At 39.9% G+C, this 12,546-nt stretch overlaps 1 protein-coding gene across 4 annotated transcripts; it reads right to left on the reverse strand.

The window, feature by feature from the left end:
• Window positions 1-483: 483 nt before the first annotated feature.
• LOC147608842 (uncharacterized) lies at window positions 484-6,109 on the reverse strand. 4 transcript variants are annotated; one of them, XM_086788179.1, is made up of 5 exons: window positions 5,940-6,109; window positions 5,711-5,760; window positions 4,401-4,956; window positions 4,203-4,307; window positions 484-3,838 (listed from the first exon to the last, which is right to left on the reverse strand). In XM_086788179.1, the coding sequence occupies exons 1-5, from the start codon at window positions 5,962-5,964 to the stop codon at window positions 864-866; spliced, it is 3,711 nt and encodes a 1,236-aa protein (XP_086644305.1). In that variant the 5' UTR covers window positions 5,965-6,109; the 3' UTR covers window positions 484-863. The 4 variants fall into 4 exon arrangements, with proteins under 4 accessions (XP_086644305.1, XP_086644303.1, XP_086644301.1 ...); XM_086788177.1 differs by having other exon boundaries at window positions 484-3,871; window positions 5,944-6,108; XM_086788175.1 differs by having other exon boundaries at window positions 484-3,871; window positions 5,940-6,108.
• Window positions 6,110-12,546: the final 6,437 nt, after the last annotated feature.

Consider the following 12,546-nt stretch of genomic DNA (forward strand, 5'->3'; position numbering starts at 1 on the left):
TTTGTCCAAGTAGCTCAATTGCCCCAAAAAACCTAGTGAACACGATAGATGGTCGCTAAATGTGGCCATATAATTTGATACGAATAGATATGACACACTACCAACAACAAGGGATGCAAGGGTGGACTGGTATTCTTATATCTAATGCACTAAGGACTAAGGGAGATCTTCTCAAAACACTATGTCCTCAAGTTGTAGGACCGGAACCAACATCTAGATGATCTTAAATGGATTTATAAGTTGTATAAAGAAAGAAAAGGCATTACCGTGTAATGTGTCAAGACTCAAGGTAGCCTCCTAGGCATTTTATTCCTGCCCCATGGTCAACCCATCTTCAATGCCAATCCTAACTCAGAAATCTTGGCGGCGGATGGGCAATCTCGACCCAACCCATCCCATATGCAAGGGTTTATCTATAAAGACCCTCATATTGCATTGTTGATAGCTATATCCAATATGCTGGTGTGTGCATAAGTCATAAACTACTCTTTAAATAAGTTTAATAGCAAATCACTAGTGTTTAGAGAGTTCAGTAACAATCAACAAGGCCACTCATGATACATCTGCAGATTCCAACTGAGCTTCCCATTCCAGCTCACAACAAGCCAACAGACTCATCTCAAACTGGACTTCGAAAGTTATAAGTCTGTCCTCCAAAAGCTTACACAACTTCAAACCACTATATCTGAAGGCTGAACACCCTTCTCTTGGCATAACCATGGTTGGTAAACAGAACAGTCCAGCATGATGAGATTGCAACATTGTCCATTATGTATGCACAGAAACATTTTTGTTGCAGGGCCGTAAAAGAGGTGCAAAAGACACCCTCTCCCGCAAAAAGGGGGACAGACGAGGGAAACACACTAAAGCCTGAAAATTTTTCCAATGGCTTGTGAAACAAACTTCACTAGATTACCTATGGCAGCTTGGATATACATAAAGACATCACCATCAAACCTGCTGTTGTTACTTTTAGTTTTTTTGCTTTGGCTCTCTTCAATCCCTTTTCCAGATGTCACAAGAGCCGCTCTGCCATCTTCGGTAACAACCTCCAGTTTTGCACCGTGACTCGCTTCACCATGTAGCTTATCAGGACTCCCATTCTTGTCAACACAAGTTTCCTCTCCCTTAGATGAACCTTTGTGGTCTGGAACAGAACCTGCATGCTGGTGGAGGATAGACCTGACTTCAACCTCTCGGTGATCTTGATCTATCTTCTCTGGGCATGGAACTGAATCGTTTGAATGCATTGTCCTTCTCACACTCCTTTCTATAATTGCTGTGGGATTCTCACCATCATCCTGGATCACAACCTTCAGCCCATTTGTTGTGCCTCTTGTTTCCCCTTTGTGCACTATTAGAGTGTCACTACATAGCTCTTTGTTAATGTACGACTCTTCACCTTTCATTACCCCCTCAAGATGCTCACCGTAATGTTCAAGTACAGCAGTCCCCCTTTTGTCACAGTCATCCTTGTCATTGTGTGGCTCCTCATCTTTCCTAATCCCTTTATTAAGCTCAAGTACAGCAGCCATGCCCTTCTCTGAGCATGGAACTGAATTGTTTGAATTCATTGTCCTCCTCACACTCTCCTCTGTCCTTGCTGTGGGATTCTCACCATCATCCTTGATGGCAACCTTCGGACCAGCTGTTGTAGCACTTGTTTCCCCTTTGTGCACAAGTAGAGAGTCACCACACAGCTCTTTGTCAACGTATGACTCCTTACATTTTATTACTCCTTCAAGATGCTCACTACCATGCTCAAGTACAGTGGTCCTCCTTTTGTCACAGTCATCCTTGTCATTGTGTGGCTCCTTAGCTTTCCTAATCCCTTCATAAAAATGCCCACTTCCCTGCCCAAGTACAGCAGTCGTGCCCTCTGTCATGCCGGCATTCTCTTCAATACAGTCTCCTGCCTGGAGAGGCTGTAACTTATTGTTTCTATACTTGGGGTCTTGACACCTGCCATCTGCCTTCTCTGTATGTTTTTTGTTCAGATCCTCTGTAAAGCTCAAAGCAGGAGCTGTAGTAAATATTTCCACCACCTCATTTGATGAAGTGCCCGCACTAGACTCACCACTACAAGAGTTGAGAGCTTCCTTATTGTTGTCGACGCCATGCTCAAGGACAGCTTTGATGCCAGATTCCTCTTTATATTTTACGAAAGAACCTGCACTCACATGTTGCTGCTGTGGACTTCTACACAAGTCCTTTTGAGGGCTGTCACATGCCTTTTCTATCCTTGAAATGAAATCCTTCAATTGTGCTCCCATGCTCTCAGACCTTTTGTATTGATTTTCATCATTTGCTTCTTGTGCTTTCATGGAGATTGATTGTTTGATGAAACTATCTACTGCACCAATTGCTACTTTTTTGTGGAACGGAAGAGAGCCATCGTCGGACCCTTCACATTCATTCTTGTCAATGGATGTGTCCTTGCCCTTACTGAGCCCTTTGGGAGGGTGTTCACAACCTTTCTCATGAATAAAGATGAGATGCCCGTTATCATTCTTGGCACCAACCGCAGTAACAGTAGTGTCTGTTTCATGACATGCTACAGAGCTACCATTGGCGCCTTCAGGTTGCTCCTCACTTTTCTCATTCCTTGCAGAGTGCATCATATCATCTTGCTTAGACAGATTATTATTATTATCACGACCATACATAACATTGAAGTCCTTTTTCATTCCAGCTTCTTTCTTGTGGTGTATCAAAGAACCTGCATTGAGACGTTGATGCTGATCCTTGTAACTGTTGTTCGCCTTTCCTGGACCAGCATGCAACAGCTGATCCTTGTAACTGTCATCCACCTTCTCTGGACTAGTATGCAGCAATGTGTTTAAAATCTTCTGATTTTGTATTTCTTCACTCAGTTCAACTGTGTTCACACGGTTCTCAAGGCCTTGACATGATTCTCTCCCTTCTATTGTAGTAATGGAATGCGCATTATCATTCTTGGCACCAACCTCCAAACCATCTGTAGTAACAGTACAGTTTGTTTCATGGTCGGCTACAGAGCTACCACAGGTGACTTCAGATTGCTCCTCACCTTTCTCATTCCTCACAGAATGCATTGTCTCATCTTGCTTTAAACCTGTAGATAGATTGTTATTAATATTATACCCAGGTGTAGCATTGAAGTCCTCTTTCATTCCGACATCTTTCTTGTGGTATATCAAAGAATCTGCATTCAGACCTTGATGCTGATCCTTGTAAATGTCATCCACCTTCCCTGGACCAGCATGCAACAGCTGATCTTGGTAATTGTCATCCACCTTCTCTGGACTAGCATGCAGCACCGTGCTTACGATCTTCTTTTGTATTTCTCCACTCCGTTCAACTGACTTCACAGGGTTCTCAAGACCATCTTGAACAACCTTCTTCAATCCTTGTGCGGTTACAGTTGCCTGCGCCCATTCAGTTTCCCTGCCATTTATTGGCTCATTGAAATCATGCTCAGTACCATGCTCAAAGACAGTGTTTGTGCCACCTGTACTCTCAGCAACATCCTCTGTATGGTCCACCATGGGATCTGCAGGCAGAAATTGATGCTGTGTGCTTCTAGATTGACTGTCCTGGTGATCTCCATTATCAAGATGTGTTGACATGACGACAGCCTTTTGACCTTTTCTACCTTCTATTTTTTCTAAGAGATTGACAGGGTTCTCATAGACATCCTTTGCATCAACCTCACTCTTTATCCGCTGGTAAGGCCCAGAGGCAACAATGGACTCCGCTTGCACCCTTTTACCTCTTCCCTTGTCGCTTGGGGGTGGTCGATTATTTTGTTGTCCTTCATTAGGCAGTACAGTATCACACCTGAGAAGAGCGTTCATGCCTGTTGAAACACCAGCAACTTCGTCTGTGTACTCTGCGAAGACATGAACACTCAAAGACTGATGCTTCTTTACCCCCTATTCTTATGTCAATCACTACTTTTAACATACAAAAACTCATTCACGATGTTGAATATCTGACTTCAGATCACAAATCAAAATTAAATGATTTATGAAGAATGGGATCAGCAAAGGAATTGTTTTGGTCATGACTGGAAAACAACTGGTTTCACTAATGGCAAAGGTACATAATGTAATGCAAGGAAACAAAAGAGACAACCTATTCAAACACTAAAGGAACCTTCCCGGTCCAAACTACACGACATTAATTTTCAAAAGGGAGTAGCAAGTTCTTGGGACTCAAACCTTGGCCACATCTGCCACCCAATTCAGTTTCATCTATAGTGTGTTGCTTCTCATCGTGTTCGTGTAGTGAGCAATCCACGCCCCCGAGTTTATCCTTATCTTCCACTAAATTGATAGCAGGGAAGTGGTTAGAAGTCACTTCATGAGAGTCTGGAAAAAGGTTAAAGAAAAATCCTACAGGTAAAGAAAACCACGTACCATTGTTCTCAACTAAAGCATCACTTGTAGCAGACATTGCGCTGCTGTTGCAAAGTTCATCCAACATATCGTAGGTCTCCTTATCAAGGCTTAGCAGGAAACCCTGGGCCTTCCTTTCATCCAGCTTCATGGACCAAAAGCTCGATTTGTCAAGTGGTCTGGTCTTCTCCCAGCTCCTGATCCGTGAATAGTTGACCATGAGCCTGTCCCATCTATCTTTACACTGTTGTGCCGTCCGCTGGATTCCATTCTTTTGACAGATAACCTCTATCTCTTCCCACTTCTTGAATCTCTTCGAGCCATTCTCTGCCTCCACTCTCTCAAGCTGCTCCAGTTCCTGCTGCTTTTTTGCAGCAATCAATACCGTAGTCTCGTGTGCCTGCCAACGCTGCCAGCGTGTTGAATTCTTTTTAGTAGCTTCCATATCATGTGCAATAGCAGGTTGTGAAGCCAAACCTCTGACATGCAATTCCAACGGCCTACTTTTACATGATCCATGCCACAGAACTGACTTGTGCAAACCCTGCCTCATGTTCCAGTGCTTCTGCAAAAACAACTGAAAGCAACACATCCTATATTACCAATGTTTCAGAGACACAGAGGGGTCAGAGGCCTATCTAAACAAGATCTCTTAGATATTTTAGCACATCAAAAAAGGTGCAACTTAAAGCAAACTGTGTAACTGATGCATTTACATCATTGATGATGTATAGATAATTTCAAAATGATATGCATTTGCATCATTTGCGATGTAAAGATAATACAAATTGATTTGCATTTGCAAAAAAGTATACAAAAACAATGCACAAAATGTCAAGACCTATCAAGGATTGCAAGATGATGACGACTCACCAACATCATAGATGATCACAATACACTTTCAAAATGGTTTTTAGATAAGGAATAATTATCAATAGTAATTATTAAAGTCTGACATCAATAATCCATCATGGAGGTTCAGCATGGCATGCTAAAAACTTTAATGTATTTCCATAAATATATGCTTTTATTTTAAAATTCTCAAGTGAAGCCACATTTTGAGAAGCCCTATTTCTCTGTGAGGATTGTGTGTGTGCGTGTGTGTGTGTGTGTGTGTGTTTGTGTGTGTGTGTGTACGTACACACGCGCTTACCTTATGCAAAACAACCAGAAATCAAGCAACATTTTCTTGAATCAAACCCTTTCTATACATTTCCACTTCTTCTTTGGACAAAAACAAGCAGAAATGAAGCAGTATTTTCTTGAAACAAACCTTGAAAAACAAACAGAAGCAAGGTGGGGGGGGGGGGGGGGGGGGGAGATCAACTCACAGTGGACTGGGCACCTTGTACTATGGAAGGCTCCCGGGAAGCACCGGCACCTGCACAAAAAAACAACGGAAAGCAAGGGTTATAAGGACAGTGGACTAGGCACCGGAAGGCTCCCGGGAAGCACCGGGACCTGCACAAAAAAGCAACGGAAAGCAAGGAGTGTGCATGGAAAAGGCAAGGCCATTTTCAAGCTGATACTAGCAGAATAAAAGCACAAAAGAAAACACACCCACTCGAGGGGGCGTACATGCCATAACACAACAGGCTTGCTCACTTCCCAAGCTACTATGTAATGCCTACACAGAGAGTGTGAAACACTATGTGCATTTCAAAGGTCCTCCTATTTAAATTCAAAGTCCTTTGGCACTATGTGACACACCATCTTTCACTAGGGATCTATGGTTGGAAAGAGGCGTAGCGATCGGTACTCAATCTGTATCGTCAGATTCTAAAGTGAACTAGGGTTAAGTGAACTCAAAGTGAACTACGATGAAAATTATCCGACAAAAACATGAACTAGGAGTGAACTCAAAGTGAACTAGAGGAATAAACTTGAGATGAGTGAATTAGGGGATTGTAAGCTTATTTTCTTAGCAGAATAAACTTTTTTTTGGCGATCCTAAGTTCTTGCTAGAAAGTATAGCATAGTGGTTAGACGTTTCACTTCCAAAATGCAAGTCTTGCATTCAAACCCTCTTTTGAACTTTCCAAAAAAATTTATAAATCCCAAACTCATCCCCCCTCCCCCCTAGCTCACCCCTAGTTCACCCACAAGATCGCTTCACCTAGTTCACTTTCGATAGCAAATCAACGGTCCAAAATTGACGTGATCATGACGGCTCTTTCCAACCATAGATCCCTCCTGAAACATGGTGTGTCATACATAGTCACAAGGCATGCTTAAGTCGTCTTGTGTTCACATGTGGTCGCCCGCCTTGCCAACATTTGAAGGGTGAATTCTCTTGGAACATTTTAAAGAACTAGCACTATATTCCAAGTGTAAGTGTGGATGGATGTTTGTTATTATGCATGTATGCACGTGCATGCATGTGTGTATAAAATCATGTGTAAGCATGTGTGTGTGTGTGTGTGTGCGCGCGCGCGTGCATGCCTGTGTGTATCTTCTTCCTTTTTTGGATGCCACCACCCTAAATTAGTTGACCAATATATTTGCAAGGATTAAATGGATCGAAGCTAATAGATTATCGCTTTGGGCAAAGATCAATGGATTAAGCCAAGAGATAAAGCAAGAGTGCTTGAGGACAAACACTTTGAAGGATAGCAACACACATGGTGGTATGACAATACCCATCACCATTTCTAAGTAGAGCAGTCTATGAACGAAAGCTAGAACCTTGGGCAGAACCTTGGGCCAAGGCGAGTCGATTAGGTGCTTAATTTGTACACATGATGCCATGCTAGTGTGTTATTTCTCTCTCCTCTTTCCAATGTCTTTGCATAGGCAATGCCTTGTGCATGGAGGATTCTTGTATTGAATGTCTTGTTCAATCATGATTGATTTAGGTCACCGTTTGGGCATGGCAAGAATTTTGCTTACTTTGGCACTTGAGATTTGGTATAAGAGCTCTAGTTGGGGATTCAAGGAGAGGTTGTGGACTTTGAATCAATTAGTGGGTGCATGCACAAAGTGTTGATTCATATGCTAGAAATTAATACATGCAAGCTTAAGTTGGGTGTTTTGGGGTAATTAGAAGCATGTGTGTATCCATCCAACTCAAAGGGATTGCTAATTGGACATATTTATGTTTATTATCTGAATAGCACAAGGTTTTCATCGAGTGCTTGTGCTCTTATTTGAGGGCTTCATAGGGTTACATATTGGACATATTTATGTTTTTTATCCGAATAGCACAAGGTTTTCATCAAGTGTGTGTGCTCTTATTTTAATCTCATTTTGGTCTCAACTTTGAAATAGAGATGTAGCTAGCAATATTTGATTCCAATACAATCTCAATAGAGATGTCATTTTTTAAAATAGATTCAACTATAATTTCATTTTTGGTCTCAATATTTGAAATACATATGTAGCTAGCAATATTTGATCGACACTAGTGGAATTTGATAGACTTTGGCATTTATTCCAACCTAGTGAAACATGGATGGTGCTTTTACCATTGTTACTTAATGAAATGAATATATGAAATCTAAAGAATAACTAAACCTTAAGTGAGGGACACAAGGAAGGTAGTTACGCATTGAAGTTCTAGATTTTCAAAAGGAATACATAACCAAATTGTTGTAGACATAATAGTGTCGTGTACATAACGACGTATAAAATCAACACATTATAAGCATTGAAGTGTAATAATATACATGGGATATCATCAACTACTTTGGATACAAAAAAATGGCATAACCACATAACCAATCTGAGATCAACTATGTTAGCACACATGGAATCTAATATCAAGTTTTGTATATCGTATTGGTTGAGTTCAGTGTGAGTTGGTTTGGGTGTAGCACTAGACTTTCCCCAAAGCTTCTATTCTAACCACAAGCAAAACAACCCAAACAATAAATCATAATGCAAGAGTAGAGTTGAAGTCATGCAACATTTCGAGTTTAAAAGACCCCAATATTGTGAGATCTAGTTTGATGCGCTATAATTGACTGTGTTATCGTTTCCAACAATTAGCCAAGATCAAGTTCATGTCAAAGGTCCTAGTGGGTGTGCTTTTTGTTTAGGTTTGAGGATGGTTTCACATAAGTCTTTCCTTTGGTTTTTTTTGCTAGGCTCATGTGTCCAGGTTTATGCCTCTAGACTCGCATCTGTTTGCAAGGTCATGTCTATAGTTCACATGTATGGGCTCACGTATGTAAGTTCACGTCTCTAGGTTCACATCGCTTAGCTCATGTGTGTAGGTTCAACTCTTAGCTCACAAAACATCTACAAGCTCATGCCTTTTTTGTATGACCTCGGCTCACATACTTTCCTAGTGTGAAATAGGTCTATTTGAGGCATAAAAGTCTAGGAACAAGACCTATGATAGGATTGGTGGCACTTATTGGTGGGTAAGAATTGTGAAGGACAAGAATTTTCATTGGAAAAATTGTAGTTGGGTACAGATTGTATGACAAAGAAAATCTTCCAAGGACATAGGTAGGTGTGTCCAAATGGGTCTTTATAGATGTAATAATTGGTCCATGCTATAGTAGGTATACCTACCTACATCTAGAAGTTCATGTATCTAGGTTCACGGTTCACATCTCTAGGCTCACGTATCCAATTCACATCTTTTTATGTGGGACTATGGGCTCATGTCCCCTATCCAAGAGCTAGTTTAGCCTGGTTTTTAGTGGTTTTTATGATTTTATGGACTTGATGGGGTGTGTTTTCCTAGTTAATGGTTATAACGTAACTAACTATTATTTGATGGTTTAGCATACTTCTACTCTACCAATTCCATAATACATGAACAAAAAATAACAATTTCACTCTAATCCAACCTAATGGAGCTTAATGCTCATATTTTTGGAGTGGATTCCACTCTTAATCACAATTGTTAAGCTAATTCTTATATCAAAGCAATGAAATATAAGCCTTTTGGGCCTCAATTTCATGTAAATCACCAAAAAATTAGGGTTTTATCCTACCAATAAATGAAATAGAATGCCATGATGTAAAATAAACTCCAAATCGAAATCAAACACAATAAACAAACTTATCCAAGGCTCCGAATTGAAATTAAACACAAACTTATCCAAGTCTCTAAAATTATATATTTTTTAGAGTGTGATCGAAGGCCGTGGGGCTATATCTATATACATTTGTAGGGAAGCTTAAAGTGCCCGACCGACCACAGTTTAAGTGAGTGTGAACACTTATGGCCATGTATATGAGTGAATATCTCTCATAATACAACATACTCTTCCATTGTGCAATTGAGTCTCGCTCTTGCTAATCCTCTTAATAATCTCTCTCCCTAATGCATGCTAGTGAGTGTGTGTGAGTGAAGTGAGGTGAGAGGAGGGATGAATACCCGTAGTGCAACGCGACGGTGTGACAACGCTCGTGGGAGGTGCGGTGGAATTGCTTCTAGGGTTACGAGCTCAGCCATTGGAAAGATCCTCACGATAGTTGTGGTTCACCAGGTAATCTCTTGTTGGATGTGTTTCAAGGGGGGTTAGGGTGGTTCACCAGGTAATCTCTTGTTGGATGTGTTTCAAGGGGGGTTAGGGTGAGCCATAACATTTTTGGTGCCACTACTGGGGAGCCATCCCTTGGATTTTTCCATCATTTTTCCTCTAATCTACGCATTACCCATTGCCCATTATCTTGATTAATGGTTTCCCATGAAAAAGATGTGGATTTGATGGTGATTTGTGCGTGATTTGGTGTAGAATAGCTCTCTTTTTTATTTTTGTAAAGAATGATTTTTGCTTAATTTGTTGTTTTTGTTGTTGTTGTTGTTATTGTGGTTTTTCATGTTCTTAGGGCTTGCACATAGTTTGTATTAGGCTTAGTTTGCATCCATTGTATATCAAACAATGCAATAGAATGCAATTTTTAGTGAATGTTAGCTCTCTTTAGTGTTAAACATAGAACTAAAATCATTAATTTTAGCTTAATTGTGTGTTTTTTGTTGAAATTACTTGCATTAGAGTGTTAGTAAGCATTAGGAGTAGCTTAATCCTTCAAAAAATTTCTTAAAACTATCAAAAGATCTTTGAATTGGACTAATTTCTCTTAATGGACTGGTTTTTGTCATTAAGGGTGATTAATCTTGTTCAAGAGGCAAAAATTTTTGAAAATGTGTTAATTGGGGTCTGAATTGATCATGTGAAAAGTCTAAATTAGTGTTTTTGAGTGTTTTGAGAGCATCTAGATGCATCAAAACACCTAATTACACCAATTTCTTCATCATTTGGAGGAATTTGACTCTTTTTGCTTAATTTTACCTTAAAAGAAAAGACCAAAATTAAGAGTCTAATTAATCTCCTATTTTAGATTAATTTACACAATTGTTAATACATATAGCTTAGCATTCCCTTGCTCTATCCAATGCTGTGCTCCATTGTGTGAATTAATTAGGGATTAGTGGTTAATTAGAGTTCTTGATTAGTGTAAAAGAGGGAAAGATTAGTGAAAGGATTAATCTTTAATTAATTTTTAATCACTTTTTTACATAACTTAAGACTAAATGAGCATTCAATGAGTAGATGCTCATGAGTTGTCAAATTGTCTATTTTTGGGGTTATTTATGAAGGGTGTAAGGAGTGTCATAAAAAGGTTGACTTTTTTTTATTCCCACTTACCTTCTAGGGAAAATGACAATATCTCCTTACTTTTAATTCAAAAAATATCCCCCTCCCCTCCCCCCCCAACAAGGAAAATGTCAATATCTCCTTACTTTTAATTCAAAAAATATCCCCCTCCCCTCCCCTATCCTCCCCCCCAACAAGGAAATTCATATTTTCCACTAGATTCTAAAAAAAAAACTCGAAAAATAAATGGTTCACGCCGTGAACCATTTCTACACTTTCACAGCCTAAGGTTTCACACCCTAGGAGTCCACACAATTTGTTTTATAAAGGTTCATGCGTGAACCATTTTCTGCACTTTCACACCTTAAGGTTTCACGGTGTGAAACAAGGTTCACATATTTTTTTAAAAAATCGAATTTAAGTTTTCCGTGAAGTCCAATTCACGGCATGAAACACTAAGTGCTTCACGGCGTGAAACAAGGTTCACGCACAAAAAAAAATCGAATTTAATTTTTCCGTAAAGTCCGGTTCACGGTGTGAAACAAGATTCATGCCCAAAAAAAAATCAGATTTAATTTTTCTGTGAAGTCTGTTTCTTGACGTGAAACCTTACGCATTTTATGGCGTGAAACACTTCAAATCTTTTTTTTTATATTCTCCAACCTATTAAATTAGACTAATCATTTGAGGGGGTTTCTAATACCCCTTACCAGATTGCATCAGCGGATTGATCGATCCAAAGAGAAAGGGTCAGGGGTAGGTTATTGCCGCGAGGAAGAGAGGAATCGAGTATTCTCGAGATTTATAATTCATGTGTGCATCCCTTGGGCTCCGGGGTGGTCGGGTGGATGAGTTTATGCCGCCTGATTTATGCATGTTTATGCAGAACATTTATCTAGAGAGATCTTAGGGTTTCAACAGTGGTATTAGAGCAATCTCTAGTTAATTGTTGTTGATTTTTCTTTCTTATTGTAATTTTGGACATTTTTTGAAGAAAATCTTTATATTTACTAAATAAAAATATTATTTGGTTGATTTGTGTTGATAATTTGCACATGGATCATTGATATGGCGATTGGAACATGTGTTTGTTCTATTCAATGGATAAATCGATATTACGGGGGAATTTTGTGAGCTTAAATTTTTTAAAAAATAAAATTCATGAAGTCCACTTCACGCCACACCTTGATAGTTGATGACGTGCGGCGTGAAGTCCACTTCACGCCGCACCCTGATAGTTGACAACATGCAAGTGGATCCGTCGGCACAAAAAAAAGGGGCTCTGGAAAACACCCCTGTTGTTTGGAGGCTTGTATCTCCTAAACCGTGAATCCGATGAAGGCGCTCTAAGGCTCATCGAAAAGCTGACATTGAGTTCTTCAACTTTGGTCTCGGTCGTGGGAAGTCAAAATCGATCGTTTTGACTTCCGTCTAGTAGCCTCAAAATTCGACTCGAAAATCGAGGCAAAAAACAGCTCGAAAAGTCATAAATAATAAAAAACAGCTCGAAAATGACTTTGAACCATATTCGGGCTACTTTTTAAGGGTCTAAACTACAAAATCACGAACGACTCAAGGAGACAAAGTTGTAGTACTCAAAAAATACTACA

Source organism: Cibotium barometz, chromosome 52, assembly GCF_041138505.1.
Source record: "Cibotium barometz isolate CiBa-2024 chromosome 52, ASM4113850v1, whole genome shotgun sequence".
In the NCBI taxonomy this organism is placed as follows: Eukaryota; Viridiplantae; Streptophyta; class Polypodiopsida; order Cyatheales; family Cibotiaceae; genus Cibotium; species Cibotium barometz.